Source organism: Telmatherina bonti, assembly GCF_933228915.1.
Source record: "Telmatherina bonti genome assembly, chromosome: 1".
NCBI lineage: Eukaryota > Metazoa > Chordata > Actinopteri > Atheriniformes > Telmatherinidae > Telmatherina > Telmatherina bonti.
The window spans coordinates 12360863-12379048 of record NC_136619.1 but is presented as its reverse complement, the minus strand read 5'-3'; the positions used below and the strand labels follow the sequence as shown (position 1 = coordinate 12379048).

Here is an 18186-nt window from a genome sequence, read left to right as displayed (position 1 = left end):
ATTCATGTCAGCAGGTTACCGCTTTGATCCATTCATACATCACACAGAAAAACCCATTTTTGCAGGGAGAGACGGAAATGTTTGACTTTGCATTTGCTGCTGAGAGCCGGATTAAAGAGGCGCTAACAGAATAAAAGGGATTGAGGATGTACGTTGCTTCAGGCAGATCATGTCGGTTGCTGAAGAGGAGGAATATTTTCCTCTTTTCGTGGACCAGACAGAAGGAGCGGAAACTGGCTCGCTGCTGCGGAGCCTGCTTGACAATAATCTCCGAGCATATCGGGCCTGGACGCTGCAGAGGCAAATCTTGCATTTAGCCCGCCCCCTTCACCCCGCTGGCGTTGTGTGGCTTTTGCCTGGCCGGGCTGTGCACCACGCCGCAGTGGCGGCGGTTCTTCAGCTAAAGGGCAGCAGACAAAGAGGTAGAGCCGATTATCTGTCTCATTCAGAGGCAGCACACAGCAGACGTCCATTATAAAGCTTCAATGTGATGTTGGAGCCTTTCACAGGAGCCACAAAAGACTTGAGATTATTGAGATTCCCCCTGATAGTTTTGCTATTGTTTGTGATATAAAGATATTGCAGGCCCTGCAAAATATCTGTGAAGCCAACCTGCAAAACAAAGCTGCTGATGTGTTGCTGCAAACCGCACAGACTGAAAAATACTCCCTGATAACAGACCTGAGGTGACTTGCTTGACCTATATGATGAAATATCAACTTTCTCCGCTAGGCTCTTAAATTTTGGAGCTCCAAACCGTGGCTAGGCCTGAAACGGCGTAATGAGTCCGTAACACAAGCCTCCGTGTTAACAGGCTGTTCTGAAACTGCTGTACACTACTTTTAATTGAGTGAAACATCTTCTTACAGTCAGTTAATTATGTTTAAAGCAAGACTTTAAGCCAAGAACAGCTTTGTTCTATTCCAAACTCAACCAATTATTGCTGCTTTGATGAAACTGTGTGATGTTTAATGGTGATTTCAGCTGAGCATCAATGCGGCGTTCTGTTGGTTTTTTTTTTACCTTTCTGGTTGGCATCTTTGAACTGGATGAATTACCTGCTTTGTTTTAAGTATAATTGGTATCTGCCACAGCGTGAACAAAACTTTCTGCTCCAATTTTCAATCAATGTTTAGTCACAAAAGTCTGTAAAGCTAATTGGAAAGAACCCTGCGTTAGCCCTTAATGAAACGCAGTATATTAATCAATAAGGACGTTGTTCTTTAAAGCTCAATTAGGGACACACGCTGTAATTCCAGGCTTAAAAAAAATCCATTTCATTTTCATTGCAGATGACTGTCAGCCATGTATTCCAGCTTTGAAATTGGTTATCTTCCATTGTAAAAAGAAGAAAAAATCTGAATTACAATAAAATTGCCTCGAGTGCCTGAGATAACAGGGGTTAGCGTCACCGTTGTGGCAAAGGGCGGCGCTCTCCTTTCGTCACATAATACGGAAATTATTTCAGCTGGTTTGATCTTCTATTTACATAATATCTGCGTGACTGAGCAGCATGGGGGGCCACTTATCATTGATGCTACGTTGTGTATTATTCCAATAAAAAAAGAAAAAAGGCAGTAGCTGTCCGGTGTACATGCTTTATTTGGCATGATTGGCACTTTCCAAGCTAATATGGCGCTAGGTGTGTATGCTGACACGGTGAAGAGAATAATGATGTCAGGGCCACGTTGCACTTTCTGGCCATGACAGAGTGACTCATTTCCCATTAGCGAAGCCTGATTCCACATGGTTTCCTTCTTGCATAATACCCCGGCCCACGTCTGTGCCGCCACGCCACTCCGACTGGCACCTCTTAACCAAACACACCAAATGGAATAGACATAAACCCTCACCCCTCATCAGCATTCAGGAGGAAACGCGGGCATCACCCTGGCCCTGCTTTTCATGTAGGACAACAAAGAAGCCATTCGTACGCGTCTGAAATGGTTGCCTAAAAAGAAATAGGATTGCACATCTGAGGAAATCAAGCCCTGTGAGCCTGAAGAGAGATTTGGTTGAAGAAGACTCGGAGCTTGGTTGCTATATCAGCTTGTTGCACATGATGAAGATGGTCATTTTAACAGCTGATGAATTACGCCGTGGTCTTAAATGGGAAAGGTTGCAAGATGCCATAAACCTGCTTTCCTCACATACTTCACGTGGAATAATAAAGGCCTTTTAATCTTGTTTTTATGCCACAATTTCAGTATCCCTTCAGTTTGGACGTCTACAGAAACAATTCATGTTTCTGTTATGATAAGAACAGAGGAAACCGAGATTCCTTTTGGCAGGTGTTGTTACAAGATACTCTGCTGATCAACCAGTTCAGCCTAAAATATTCAGGTGGGTGGGCCTTACAGGGTATAACTGGCCATTTGCTTTGCCTTTACATTAGATAACTGATGAAGTAGTAATACATATCTTCTAAAACTGCACTTTCAGCTGGTTTTATCTTCCTCTAAAAGTCTTTTGCTTACTTATCTTTAAATAAGATAAATCAGGCAAATTATAAAGATCAGTTCAACGTAATGCTAAATATTAAATATGTTTACTTAAAAACCCTTGTCCAGTTCTCTCGAGGAACTGTGTAGAATATCATGCTTTGAAGGTTGAAAATAGAAAATAAATAAAAAAAACAGTTTCATGAAGGTGCTGAAAAATAAATGCACATTTGAAAGAAACAAAAATTTAAGCAAGAGCTTAAATCTGAGGTGGTTTAAAATTTGAGTGACACTTTTCATGTGCATTTTTTGCTGCACACTGACTGTAACGTCCACTTTAAAAAGGATGTTTTGTTTGTTTGAAGTGTTTAAAAGTAGTCAGCATCTTTCTTGCAGTCAAAGGTGAGTTTGGAGAATCAGATTCCTGATGGGAAGACAAGCCAACAAATGTATTTCTGTATGTTTTCAGTGGCGCTGATCCGTTTGTCTGTCTGTTAGAGACTTAACTTCAAAAGTTAAGCTTGGATCAAATTTTATGAGCGATTTCCAAAATAGAATAAGGAAAAAGTAGATTCTGGGGGTGATCCAGATAACCGTCTGGATCCAGAGATCTTTTTGAAGGCAGGTGGAAATATCTAGGAAAGTCATTAAACTTTGTCACATCCAGGTCTTTTTGCCAGATGAAACAAAAGGTTGCTAAAGGTAACGCCATGGGATTTTCAGCATTGACCGTCAGGCTATTCTTTCCATAAAATATGCCGAAAAGCTGCAATATCGCTGTTAAACAGACAACATGACATCGTTCTTCAAGGATACAAAGGATGCAAAATCCCAGGAATATAAGATAACTGACCAGAGGCTGTCAAAGGTGTCAGTGGTGACAGTACACCTTGGAGTCCTTTGAAATATTCTATATTTTACTGAGATTTTTTTACAACTTTTACAGAGTCGAAAAGATGCCAAAAAATAACAGTTGCTTACAGTAACAATACCAAATGTCTGTTAGTTTTTGTTTGTAAAGTTCTCAATGCTTCCTGTTTGAAGATCCTTCATAATGGGAACAGTGGCTAGGCAAACGAAAATCCACCAATTATTTGTGATGGCAAAAGCGCTCTTCTAAGCCTCTAGTCTAAACTGACTCTAAAGAGTGCACTGACTTCTGTGTAGTGACAGTAGGACACCAACGTCTCTTAAGTACCTCACAGAATTTTACTAAAAGAAAAAGATTCAACCTTGGAAATTCCTTGAACACACATCGTACATTATTTAAGATGTAAAAATGGAGTTTTGCAAAGTTCAAACCTTGTGAGACTAAAGGAGAGACAAAGCATCGAACTTTTGTCGTGTCACAGTTGGTTAGCTGGTAAGAAAAGTACAGAACTCCTACGTTCCAGTGAAGAATGAGATTTGCAGCCCAACTACAGGCGCCGTGAGGTATCCAGAGACCCGTCTACCTCTGATGACGGCCCACAGCGAGGCAGCGCTTGTTTAGCTGCAGCGTTGGGGTCTGGTGTAAGCTGCATTCAGCACAGAACCAACAAAAGGCCTCCTTTATTAATGATTTGTCTGGTGAGTGCAAAGAAGATTTAAGCTCACGGATTAAATGTGAAACGATGGCATGCACGTGAGCGGGGCTTCCCCTGTGTTCTACCGCTTGAAGTGTAGCTGCAGGTCTACCCGGATCAGCATTGTGCCGTGCTCTCTAAGGACCTGCCCCGCTTCTACCTCTGAAAATAGCACAATAAGGAGGTCTGCCTGAAATAGTCTTGTATCACATCCTGCTATACCTCAGTTTTATGTACCAGGAGGCTCATATGAGCAGCAGCGGTGTTCAGAGCACAGCCAAGGTTCAAATGATGGACAGTACTGACAGGTGTAATGATGTGTAAATTACAAGCAGGTCGACATTGCAATGTTCTCCCCGGTGGTGTCAGAGCAATCTCATTTCATAAACACAGTGATCACTAAAATATTCATAACAAACAAGAAATGGGGTCAGACTGCCTCCTTCTTCCAATCCATTACATTTTCTTTGAGCGCATTTAATAAACCAACAAATGACCTAAAATATCCCAGAGTCACCGTGCAGCCTATGGATTTGCTCTTTTCACGTGTGCTCAGACAAATTGGAGAATTTGTACAACGCAGACAGGATTCGTAATGATATGCAGCGACAACAGTTTGTATCGAGGCTGGTTGCGCGCAGACTGCCATGATGAAGCGCTGTAATAAAATCCAAACAAAAGTCAGCAAGACAGATTAGATGAGACTTACAGCTCAGAGAGTTGGAGGTGCTTGAAGAGCTGCCATGACAGCGTGGTGAGAGGATTCTTCGACAAGTTTCTGTGGAAGGGAACAAAGAAAGAAGACTATTACATTTAAAAATTAGATATGAATCATTCTTAATCACTTTTTTTTCTGTATTTTTCACACTAAAAACTAGAATCGACGTTGTCTGTGGGATCATTTTCAATTACAAATAACTTTTTTGTTTGTTTCTGGAATCTTCTGTGTGATTCCTTGTCATTCTTTCAGCTATTTTTACACAAGTTAAAGCATCGCAAACAAGAATCTCTCATACACTGAGTATTCACACCTTCTCTGCTCAGTAGAAAACATCTTAAAGTTTCAATTTTGAAGCCTCTATCAGACCACAACACTCGGATAATCTTACAATTTAATGAAGAGATGTGTCATTTTCTGGTTTTCCAAAGCTGATCTGACTCGGACGGTCTGGGCTTTGGATGGAGCATTCTAGAGGAGTTAGAGGTTTGCCTGTATCACTTTGGTGCTACAGTGAAACATCATCTATTCTCATATGAGAAGCCAGAAATGGCACTTTCTTTCTTAGTTTTTAAATAGTCTTCATGCATTCACTGTTTAAAGCATTAAAGCAACATTTAGCATTTAGGCTAATGACTTCATGCAGAGCTGGTGGGGCAGAAACCCAAGACTACAAACAGACTCAGATGAGAGGCCATAAAATTATAAATAAAAGTGAATGTTTATAATTTTTGTATTTTGCCTCACAATGAAAAACACATAAAGTGACGCCATATTAACTACTGTTGTCGTTTACATCGCTGGTAACCCACATTGTTGGTAATCCCAATTTGGTTGTTCTTGAAAACTGTGAATTTGGTTCAGGCTTATCAAATCTAATATTGCTTTGAAAAACTGGCATAATAGTAAAACAGATAACCAGATCCTGGATACAAAAAACAAAAAACAAACAGGATTTCCAAATCTGGATGAAATATTTTAATTTTGAGCTACTCATTCACTGTCAAAACTACTCAGTTTGCTCATGGCAAACTCTTACAAAACTGTTGACATATTCATAGAAACTGAGAATAAATAGAAATGAACATATACAACCTAATAATGTAGGAAGGTTTATGTGTTTTAAAAGAAAAAAATCACATTATAACTGTGCATATCTCAAGTCTACTGGCATAGTGCATGCCTGGCATAGTGCATAGTTTTTTTCTTCTTTTTTTAATTTTTTTTTTATAAACTTATAAAATATCTAAAACCATGTTTTTACATAATTACATGTTAGGATATTTTCTAAAATGGCTGCATTTCTAGAAATGGTCTAAATCCATTAAATCTTAGTCAAAAATGAATAATAAATCAAAGAAATTAATTGCTACCTGAATGCATAAGCCTGGAAATAATGCAAAGTGCAAGCGACAAAGAAAAAGGAATAGGTCTGGCTGTGTGGAGCTTCAGGGCTTAGCAGACTCAATAAAAGGATCCCCTCTGGCTCACGAAGCCACGGAATTCAATAACAAATATCCAGAGACTTGGAGGCAAAATGACCGGAACAGTGAATCAGGCATATGTGCATACATTTCATTTATAATACAGCATCTCTGTGAAAGCCTTAACACAACATTTATGTCACAAAACATTGTCCAACATGAAACCTTTATGAGTATATTCAGTGTCTGACTACTCTACTCCATCATGAGACACACTCAATGCATGTTTGGACAACTTTAGTGATACCTCAGCGACTGACATACTGCATGTTATTATTTCAAACAACCAGCCTTGTGTGATTCATCCAGCCACATTACTCTTAGAAGTAAATTGTTCTTATAGATTTTTAGGAAACAAATTGCAATGCAGCCGTTTAAAATCAAGTTAGGTGTCAATTCAGCAGTATCATTATTATTATTTTTTAATATTTTAAGAACATCTAAATGTGGAAGTTTTAAGTTATGTACATGGTGAAACTTGTTGTTTCTTTCTCCCACACAGACCCACACACAGAGCCCAGTGTCAGGTTCATTTGAATGGGAACCCTATTAGATGTATAACCAGACATGTCGCTATAGCAACAGAGAGCCAAGGATGTTGCAAGTCTAACTTATTCCCTGTGATATCACACATCAAATCACACATCCATGTGCAAATCCACAGACAGAAAGACATCTGATCATCATAAAAAAGAAATATACTTTGTTTGGAAGGCACATGTATTTAGCCTCATATTACTGTCAAAGTCATCTTTTGGCTAAATTGTGATACCTGTCTAACTGTACACTCCCAATATGCCTGCCTGACTTTGCATCATTACCTGAAACTTTAAAATATGAGTTAAGCAAGGATGCTATGAAGCCAACAACATGGAAACTTACAGACATATTGGTCAAATATTGTTTGAAATGTTAGCATTAGTGCACTGGCTAAACTGAGAACCGAGGATGTAAAGATGCAGCATGAAATTTTACCTCACAAAGAAAGCCTCTGTTTCCAAATGGACTATATTATGCTAAGACTGAATACATTACAGGATGGAGAGGGAGAGAGTGAAAAGGCGGGCAAGCAAACAGCAGCTCATTAGATGATGTAGACCAGGCCTGCTCAACACTTGTGTCAAATCAGACACCCTTAAACAGACACACACCAAATAGGAAGCTAAAATAGACACACTTTAAACCACATATAACCAAATATGCAAATAGCCTGTTAGAAATATACATGTAAAGATGCCACACTAAAGTTTTATCCACATTTGAGCACAGCAGGCTTTTGTTTCTGACTACAAAATGACTTTGACCTCATAATTTGCTACATTCCAGAATAATGACCACAAGATCAGTCACAAATGAATGAACAGCACAGAAAACAATTGAGTTTTTTTTTTTTTTTTTAAATAGGTGCAGCAGTAATTGTGTTGATCTCCTGCAGGAATCACACCTCTGCAGACAGAACCAATTAAGACAATTAACACAGTCATGCCCTTGAATCCTCTAAGGATACATGCACATACCATCATAAATCGGAATCCACAAGAGTGTAAAATTAACCCATAAATAGTCAGTTAACCACTGAAAAGTTAAAAAGATAACAGGAATTTCTACACCCTTATAAACTTTTATGTGTTGTTTTAAAGGACACATGTATCTCATTTAAATACAATTTAAAAAGAACTGGTTTCAATAAGCAGCTGAAACAAGAAGTACATGGAAAGTAATGCTTGACACATCTGTGTACCCAGCGGATCCATAAAAGCTACTCTTTGTGAATGTAGGGAAGTCTGTTGAGGCAATGCCTCATCTGTCATGCTGGATCAAAATCAAAACTGAATTTCAAGTCACAAGATCTCTGTAAATGTTGCCTTTTAACATTATATCTCGGCAAAGTTGAACTAACTTGGTCATGTACAATGGGCATACTGTAGCTCAGTGTCTCCCATTATCCCTCAGCACTATCCCTCATTACAAGGAAACAATCTCAGGCTCCCACAGATTCAGTGATGTTGGTGAGTGGTAATGTTTTTATGTTTCTACAAGGAAAATGTGTCATTTGTTTAAACAATTCAACACCTCTTACATGCTGCATGTTGATATCACATGGATATCTGTTGCTTTGAGAGAGATTGTATTATCTTACAAAGTATAACTATTGAAAAATAGCTTACCCTTTCTGGCCAGTTCAAAACATGTTTATTAATATTCCCTGTAAATGTTCATTAAACTAAATAAATCAAATGATTGCTAAACATCTAACAGCTTGTTCCCCTCAGCAGTGATGCTATGTGTAAGCTATATGCTAACAGGTCAGCTTTAACTGGAAGATGAGGGTCAGGAAAACTTTTCAACCAATAGTTTTTAAAACTTTATTTCTCTTTGCCACTAAAGCAGTTTCTTTTCCACTTCAGCTGCTTTTCCTTTGGCATAGCAAAGTGTAAGGACCAACAACAGCATCAACACAAGAAGAGTAGCCTACACGTAAGAGCACTCAGTATATGTTTAAGAATTCCCACATGGAACTAAGATAGATGCAATAGATGTGTGTTTACAAAGCTGTACACGCTAATGAGGAGAAAATGCACATTAGAGCCCTTATTTAGTTACATTACCACAGGCGCTGCTTGTCTAACTAGCGAGATGGCTAGAAGCTAGAAAATAAATGCCAGCTAGCGCATGCTAATTAGCAAGCTTTAGTAGAGCTGGTTAAACAGACCAAGCTGAGCTGCTAGCTGTTCCCTGTTTGTAACATTTATGCTAGAGAAAGCTAACTAGCAGTTTAGGTATGAAAGTGTAAATTTAGGAAACAACATACACACAGATACACTTAAACACAAAACATAATAACAAAACTGCATTATTGAAACCCCCCCCCCCCCCCCCTTTTGCATTTTGCTTTTTTGCTTTAGCATGTTTGCATTACATGTTGTTTTCTACAATGAATACAACCGCTATGTGGCCAACAACATATATTTATGAATGCCTACAAGTCAATACACAAGAGCCTTTCAATAAATCCTTTGCAGTTGTTCTACCCTAGCATACTGATAAGTAAACAGAGAGAAGGAGGAGTGTTTTCTAAGCACAGAGTAAGACCTGCTCACACCTCTAGCAGGGAGTGTTCTGTTTTCAAAGGTCATCCTTCGCATCTTGACAAGAAATGTCAACTAAAATTGGATTGGGAGGGGGGGTTAAATGAATTAATAAATATATAAACAAATCAGCAAATAAGCCATCAAATCCAGTGGAATACCAAAAGACAGGAGGTGAGGAAGGCCAAGTGTTGCTGGGATGGGGGTGTGAGGGGTAGGGAGTTGCAGCAGAATATTAAATCAAAGAATTAATGATGTGTCCTTTTTTAAAGCAGGTGTGTCTTTTTCCTTATATGTCAACCAAGACAAACACACACAAACAAACCAAACCACAAAACAGTAGCAGCATCACGAAACAGCTCCTGCACCATGCTGCAAATCATCTCCATGGCTCAGACAGGGCTCATTTGAATAAGAAATTGTAATTATGTGATTCACATGAAATTTTCATTAGGTTGGGCTAAAAAAAAATATACTCAATACACTAACGGATGTATCTAGGTGTTAATATTGATGACAGTATTCGCTCCCCCAGCCAGAGGGTGACGAAAAGAATGCTAAACTGAAGCTGAGTGTTTTGCTCCTCTGCAGAAGAGGTGCGACTCCTCCTCCCTCCTTCTTTAATAATTCTGTTTGGCATGGATGCCGTTGGGAGGGCTTGGCTACTCAAGAGGGTTGGCTAATTAGTGCAGCATTACTGGTAGCTAGTGTCTGAGTGTGGAGGAGGTCTGCGGATTGACATTCAAGACTATGCAGAGGAGAACCAGACAGCCACCGAGCAAAGTCTCGGAAATCAAGTCTTCATCTGTCATGCTAAGGAGGAGCCGCTAATGTGTTCTGCTGCAGCGCAAACTAATTGTGTCCTTTTAACTGTGTCTTTTTACAGCATTTTGTCACAGATTTTCTTCCCCAACGAATGTCTTGGAGCTGTTTCCATTATGAGTCATGGTGATGACGGTGATCTGATAATGAAAAAGAAAAAGAAAAACACCTTCAAAAACAGGATGTCTAGCTTTGAAATTTCACTTGTCATTCTTTAAAGAATTTGTATTTCTTTATAAAAACTTCAAAAAAGGGATGGTTCCACTCTGTGGCGTGCTGACATCAAATAATGGAGCATTCAAGAATAAAAAGGTGGAAGTACTTTGATCAAGGCCATCTCGTGTCTTAAACTAGTGTCAGAACACGTTTCAGATGACTTGAAAGGTAATTACAGTATTACATAAGAAACATACATTTCAAAGATGTTTTGTGATAATACACATTCATTAGCCCTCCCTCTATCAGTTGCTGCTTCAACTTTTAGGTCTATTTAAAGCTCAGATTCATTCAAACACTCAGAAAAAAAAGACTGTTTACCTGGAAACATGCTGTGATTCAGTTTCAAAGATGCTACAAGTTTGTGTATTTATTATGTTAATCCCCCGCCTAAAACTTCAAAGCCATTACTGCTTATCAGCATGGGTTGTTTCTGACATATATACAGCTACCCTCATTTGATATGGCTGAACTTATTGCAACCCCTAGCAGTAGCTGGAACATCACCAAAAACAGTCAATTCAACAAAGAAAAACTAAGGGTTAAGCTAATAAAAAAGGCTTTCACGACTCTCCGTTCCTCTGTGTGTCTCTGGCTGATAATGCACAGGACTCATTTCATGCTTTTCAGCCTCCAGAGTAACTATGCATCTCATTGTCAAGCAATCCATTCCTCTCTGCAGCTTAAAGACACTGAATGCAACCTGGCTGACGACAAAAGTACTGAATATATGTTAATATGCAGGATGCAGTAAAGTGAGGTAGCCTACACACCGTATGTATCTCAGCTCTCATGATTCCTAGAAAAACTGGATATTTTTTTCTCTTTGGTATTCTTTCAGCATTACTTACACCGGCCAATGAGGTTTTATCCAGCAATTTTTCATCCTTACAGTAATAATTGCAGCTACAATAGCCTCGTCAGTGAGAGGATTACTGGATCAATGAGCTTTTATCTGCACCTTCTATTCTATTTTTGTTTTCGTCAGCTTAGTAAGAAGCTTCACTTACATTTAAAAGTGTAAATGCATCTTTTCTCCCCTGTCATTCATCTGCTGTTTAAAAAAATAGAAAAGAATAAAACAAAAACAAAATAACAACAAAAAAAGATAGCCCTGTTTAATCATTTTTCCATTTTCATTTGAAAATAGGATGATGATGAAATAAAATGAATTTTTAATTGATTTTGATTTCATTTAAAGTCGACATCCTTGTATTAAGGGTGTGAAAATGTTTTTTTTAAATTTTTTTTTATTGGATTTCTTTACATCTAGTCAACTATGAAGAGTTCCGGTTTGCAATATTTCTAGTCTGAACGCTTGTTCAGACAAGTTATGATGAGTCTTCTTTCATTTCTATGCAGATGATTAATGGTATATATATATATATATATACAATTTGAGATTTTATTTATCTGTCATATTTATTTAACATAATTAAAATAATAATTAACATCTTGAAGCATGTGTGCTCTTTTATCATATATATGTATATATATACATATATGTATATATACATATATATATATATATATATATATATACGTATATATATATATATATATATATATATATATATATATATATATATATATATATATATATATATATATATATATATATATATATATATATATATACCATAGCCCTCATAGTATAGCAGCTATCTGCAATAAAGATAGTCCATTCTCCTGGAAAGAAACGCATGCCTGAGTTGCTCTTGGTCGTTTTGGGACACAAATCTGTGAATACTGTTTATGTTTGTGAATGGGTAAAAAAAAAAACTGCCCTGGTGACAGTTTTGATGTGGCTGCGGCTGTGGCTTAATGGACTTCTTTTCTAATGCTGACCTTTTCTCTTTGGTACCAAACAGAATAATCTAAGTTTTGTTTTAATTTAATGATAGAAAATTCTCTCTTATCCATTTGTTTATTTGTTCCATACACATACAATAGACAGTTAGTCTGTTGGGCTGCAGTCATCTGACGACAGAGACACATAAAGTTGTGTATCATCTGCATACGTTAAGGTTCATTTTTCAGTATTACAAGTTAAATGGAAGAAGGCACTAACTCCTTGGTGAATTAAGAAATTATGGCCACTCACTCAAAAATTATACACACATCAGCAAAATATACATTCTTCGTCCCACATAATTCTGATTTTATGGGGTGCATTACGCATTTAAAAAAAAAAAAAAGTTTATTCCAACCGGCAACCTCCGGCGATTAAAAGTGAAGCCTATGTGGAAGTGCACAAAACTGCAGTTCCCCCTTCATCCGCTAGGGGCTCCAAAAACAAAAACAGAGGGTTCCTAACAGAGCAAATCCCCATAGACTCCCATGTTAAAAAGACCAACTTCACGGCAGAAATAAACATGTTTACAGTCTGGTTCAAAAATCCATTTTTGGTTTATAGGTCAGGTTTACCTTGTGGGGTGAGTGATTTTTTTTCTAACTTGCCTGTTTTAAAGTAATTTAATCTCGAAGTTCGGCAAATTTAGGGGCGTGTCCTTTTGATTGACAGGCACCAATCTTCGGCTTTAAGTAAGAAGAACATAGAACAACCGCGGTTTTTAGCCAATTAACAATATGACTTAGCTTTAGCCCGCTTACCTCCGTTAGCTGGTTAGCTCCCGCTAACGCCCGTTATCTCGGGGTTAGCTCGGTTAGCTTTTAGCTACAGAAAGCTCGGAGTTCGCTCGATGTCAATCATCCACCATGACGATCACGGCTGCCCTCTCAGCTCCACCTCTTTGCCCATATTTGTATTTTCCGGGTGAGACGAGGCACATGACGCTGCCAACATGACGACGGTAGGAACCGCCCACCGAGCTTCAATTCAGCTCTTCAGAAACCTATGGGTGACATCACCGAGGCTCCGTCCATCTCTTTATGTACAGTCCAGGGGTTCCCATACCTGTTTGACTCTATTGACATTAGGGTACAGACTGCTTTGCTTCCCCCAGCACATAACACAGAAAACAGAAACACTGAATGAAGCTTTTACTAGAAACACCACCAGCTGTGGTTCTTTGCAAAGCGTGAAAGTCTCTTGACCCAGACTCGATAAACTCATGTAAAAGAGAAAAAATGTTTACACAACACACTGATTACCAATATTTATTCCACATTCATTTCACTACTTTTCTGATGGCGTTTCTCTACTAATTATAATTCACTCAGATCGTCAGTTATTTTTAACCTCGTTGACTTGGAAAGGTGGCCATTTGCCTGTTTTCATAATTAACCATGATCCAGTGGCACCACAATAAAAACTCAACAATACAGAGTAAATTTATTCATTAAGCACTTTACAGCCTAACAGCTCAATTCCACAGATGCTCGGGAAGAAAGAAAACTACTTAATTTAACATCAGTATACAGTATAGTGTTGTAATTATTATGAACCATGATAGGAAGTCTCATGGTCCCATAAGCTTCTCAGAATCAAATGTTTTTTCTGTTTGAAGTTTACAGATGATTTTTGGCTCCGTGCCGCTTTGTAAAGTGCAATGTCTAAGCTGATGGCTCCCTCACTCTGTATTCCTTGTGTGCTGTAATTACCCAAATGTCCCAAAATCCATGAGGTAATGATTTATTCACATAAAAATATGGGGCGTAATGAAAAATCAAGTCATTTTCTGAAAGCAAATGGAGTTTGTCTTTTCACATATCCCACCTTAGTTAAACATTCAGAGCATGTAGTGTAGTTCTTACACTGGAGGAAGCAGACTGCAGCAGCAGCAGCCCCAGTGCAGAGCCTCAAGAAAAGCGGCAGGGGCAAACTCACAGGTGGAACAAAATCTCTCAAATCTTCCATCACCATCTTTCCTCAGGTTTACTTATAATTTTTGTGACTATGGGAAAAAAAAGAGTAATCTTAGGACGGTTATTTTCTTCTACTTTAAACATCTTGCTTTATCAACACCATCTCAGTCGATCCCAAATCCAGCATGAAGACACTGTAAATCATTTATGAAAAAGAGTGAATACATTTCATGATGTGCTGAAGGTGAGGCAGCACTTGAATAGTAATGCAGATAAAGAGGAGCAGAATGAATGTGCTGAAAATCTCCCTCCTTAGGCAGTTCAATCACCAGAAATACAAAGAGAGGGAGTGAATCCCTTAAAACAGCGTTGGAGGTACCTTATGGAATTCATTGCGTCAAAACAGCGAAGGAGAGACTTCAAACAGCCACCATTTCATTATCACTGAGAACATTATTCCCCTCAATTCTGCATCAAATGTAAGCAAGGTTCCCTCTTGGGAATAGGTATAAAAATAGCTGATTCTTTTTAATCTTAGAATATATATATATATATATATATATATATATATATATATATATATATATATATATATATATATATATATATATATATATATATATATATATATATATATAAAAACACAGTGTATATACATACAGTATATACATGCATGATTTTGGATGCACACCAAATAGTAAGGTTCCCACAAAAGCCCCTTTTTATTTAAAGACCCCACAATGAACACATGCTTATAATTAGTAACACACTCACAGTGTTTAGTTTTGTGGCCTGCGTCCTTCAGAAAACATGAAAACAAATATATTCTTATATCACCAAGTCATCATTTTAAGGATTTTTGTGTTTTTTCTTAGTTATTATATGAAAACAAAAAATACTTTATTAATCCCCAAAGGGAAACGTAATAATATCAGCTTCATGTAAATGTTATTATTTATGAACTTTATTATTTAATTCAATAATGTCAGCTTTATGTCAGCAACAACACAGCGTTCAATGTTGTTCAGTTGCAGAGACATCATGTCAGACAATGAATGAATGATTTTCAGGTCATGTCAGTAACTGAAAGTGCAGACGACAGTTCAGCCGCACCTGGAGATTAACTGTTAACTGAATGCAAGACTGCAGCTGCAAACTGATGTGAAGCTGGACACTGGGAGCAGCCTCTGGTACCAACACCAGAGTAGCTGGTTATTGATTAGTGGGAAATCTAACTTCACATAGATGGATTTGTGAACTGCTAGACTACTTTTCCTACATGTGTTTATTATTCATTAGACTTGAATTCCTCTCATTTAATCTCCTCTCTCCTCCAAGATTATGCTGCACTAAAATGAAGCTTCTTCGTCATGTTACATAATCTGCCATATGACTAATGTCCTACCAGCTCATCTGCAGGCATTAAAAATGGGTCCTGTTTTGGATGAGTATTAACAACCTGATGATAAAATGCTGCATCTAGTTTTATTACACCCTGCTATGTGCAAACTTCAGAGCTGTGTGAACACATTAGTACTTCTTAGCTATTATCAACACCAGCAGTTCAGTGAAGATCATCTGTGGTTCCTTTTTTTTGTCCAGTTTAACACCCAGCAGATTCATAATTATATGGTTTTAGTCTATCCTCAAATATAGGGTGTATTCACATCAGGACAATGCTCTTGTCTCGGTCTGAATGGAGACTTGGTTCTTTTTTTTTTAGGGGGGGGGCAGTATTTTTCCAGACCACAATTGCATTCAAACTGCATTGCTCAAACGAATAAGACTTTTAAAAAAACCTGTTTAACTCTCCACCAGAGGCCAGAAAATACCAAGCTGCATCGGCTCCTGGCGGTCTGGGTTGATCAGATTTCTATTCTAGGTTTCTATTTATTCCATTCTTCCATGTGCGACCTATTATTCCACCATTATGCACTTTGTTTTGTTGTCCGCTTCTCGTACTTGGTTCATTAGCGCTTGTCGGCAGACCGAGTCCACTTATTCGATCTGAATCTGAAGCTAACCCTAACCCATTCACAGTATGTATGTAATAGTAGTTTTGATAGAAACTGATGGGGTCGCCAAAGTTTTAATCATCATCATAATAAGGTTAATCATATGACAATAACTACTCTATATTAAACATTTGATGCCAATTACACCATTTGAGATTTTATTTATCTGTCATATTTTACATAATTAAAATGATATTTAACATCTTGAAGCATGTGTGCTCTTTTATCATATATATATATATATATATATATATATATATATATATATATATATATATATATATATATATATATATATATATATATATATATATATATATATATATATATTGCTGTTTTAGAATCATTTAATGGATACTGTTTTCAGCATTGTTGGTTATGTCAACACATTAGATGCTGGATGGCCATGCTGTTTGGCTAATTCTAATCTTGTAAAAGTACCATGTACGTGTTAGCTGTTGTAAAAGGTTAGAAAGCAAAAGAAGGAGGAAGATGATTAAATAGGGATAAATGAAACCTGTGACATTAAACCCGTATGTTGTGTTGAGGACATTGGTATCTGGAATATTTACCTTAATTAAATGTCAGTATTTAATGCAAAACAATATTGTGAGCAGTCATCTATAGAAGCTCCTCACTGCAAAGGAGGGACACATGAATCAATGTTCCAAGACACAAGAGAGCGGAGCCTTTGAGCCAAGTTTAAGATTATATTTCCAGATAACGATGGAGATGTTAATTTAGGCTGAGTGATTTAATGAAAAATGTCATCAATCTGAGGAGACGTGCACAGAGACAGAAACGCCAGTGGGCTGACATCACTGCCACAGGTAGACTAAGACCTTTTATCCATAAGTCTTATTGAGTTTGTTAATTATGGAGATGAAAGATGCGCTGAGCCTCAAACAAAATGCAGCCCAAAACAGACAAACAGCAGGGAGAGAGGTGGGAGTTATGTGGCCATAAACCGAGGACTCAGGGTTCCCATGGAGAAAAGTTTGCAGCTTGTTCAGCTGAAGGTACACACTGCCAACCTGTTCTGGCCTTCTGCTTTATGAAATGCCTCTTGCTGAAATCAATAAAATGTTGGAGTTGATTAAAACACCAATAAAGACACTCAGGGGTTTTTCTACCTAGAAAACTTCGAGACACATTTTCAGCCTGTTTCCTCGCCTCATATTGTGTCCCCCAGCAAGCGAGTTAGAGCTATGATTACAGTAAATATGTTGCAAATGTATTTCTTTTCTTTTTTTTGTATGTGTTGTAAAACAGCCACTTTTGCAGACGAAGACTCAGACCAGATGATTGTTGTATTTGCAGCATGTAATTCCCATCTGGAAAATAGCAAAATGATTATAATCAGTGAGAGAAAACTTTAATTATTTCCCCGTAGCGCAGCATAAATCACTTTGCTATGAGTCTTTTTATTTCTAATCCAGATGTTTTTGAGAATCGATCAAGGCATTCCCACATCCAGCCCAGCCCAGGGTGCATTAAACGGCTTGCCGCAGTACCCATTTCACCTCTCCCTGTTCTGAGAACAGGATTAAATTGCTTCAGTTAATTAAAACATTTGTACCAAGCACAAAACTGGCCCTGGTTGGTCTTTGTCACAAAGATTGTTTCTCCTCACCACCAGCAGAGACGAGGGAGTTGCAAGAAAAAATGGACGCCGTTCTTCAGAGCAGTGGGGGCTTGTGCAATCAATGCGCTTATCATCTAGATGTGGAGCAGGGGATTCCTGTGTCGCTGTCAGGAGTTGTAGAGCAAACTATTCCAAAACTCTCTGTTTTTTCTTTCTTACTGTAGATATTGAAAGTCCAGCACGCTTCCCCACGAGGAAAGAACTGGGAAAATTTAGTTTTGTTTTCAGCTGCTTTCAGGGATTATTTGTAGAGTTGTAGAGGTGTTGAACATCTTCCTCTGAGACTAGTCCTTCTCTTTTCACTGGAAAGGAATAAAAGCTTGAAAGAATTTTATTTTTCAAACCAGTGTGCCGAGCCAGACTTCCACACAAAATATTGTGACGGGCATCAAACTCATCTTTTTAACATGGAGGTTAATGGAT

The 18186-nt window shown here is 38.0% G+C and overlaps 1 protein-coding gene across 1 annotated transcript in view; it reads right to left on the bottom strand.

Moving 5' to 3' along the window:
• ntrk3b (neurotrophic tyrosine kinase, receptor, type 3b) overlaps positions 1–18186 on the bottom strand; it is a gene marked incomplete at both ends in the record, with an annotated part of 243575 nt that overhangs the window by 142558 nt on the left and 82831 nt on the right. Inside the window, 1 exon segment of the mRNA XM_079244813.1 lies at positions 4716–4784. Coding sequence (XP_079100939.1) covers positions 4716–4784 — 69 coding nt within the window.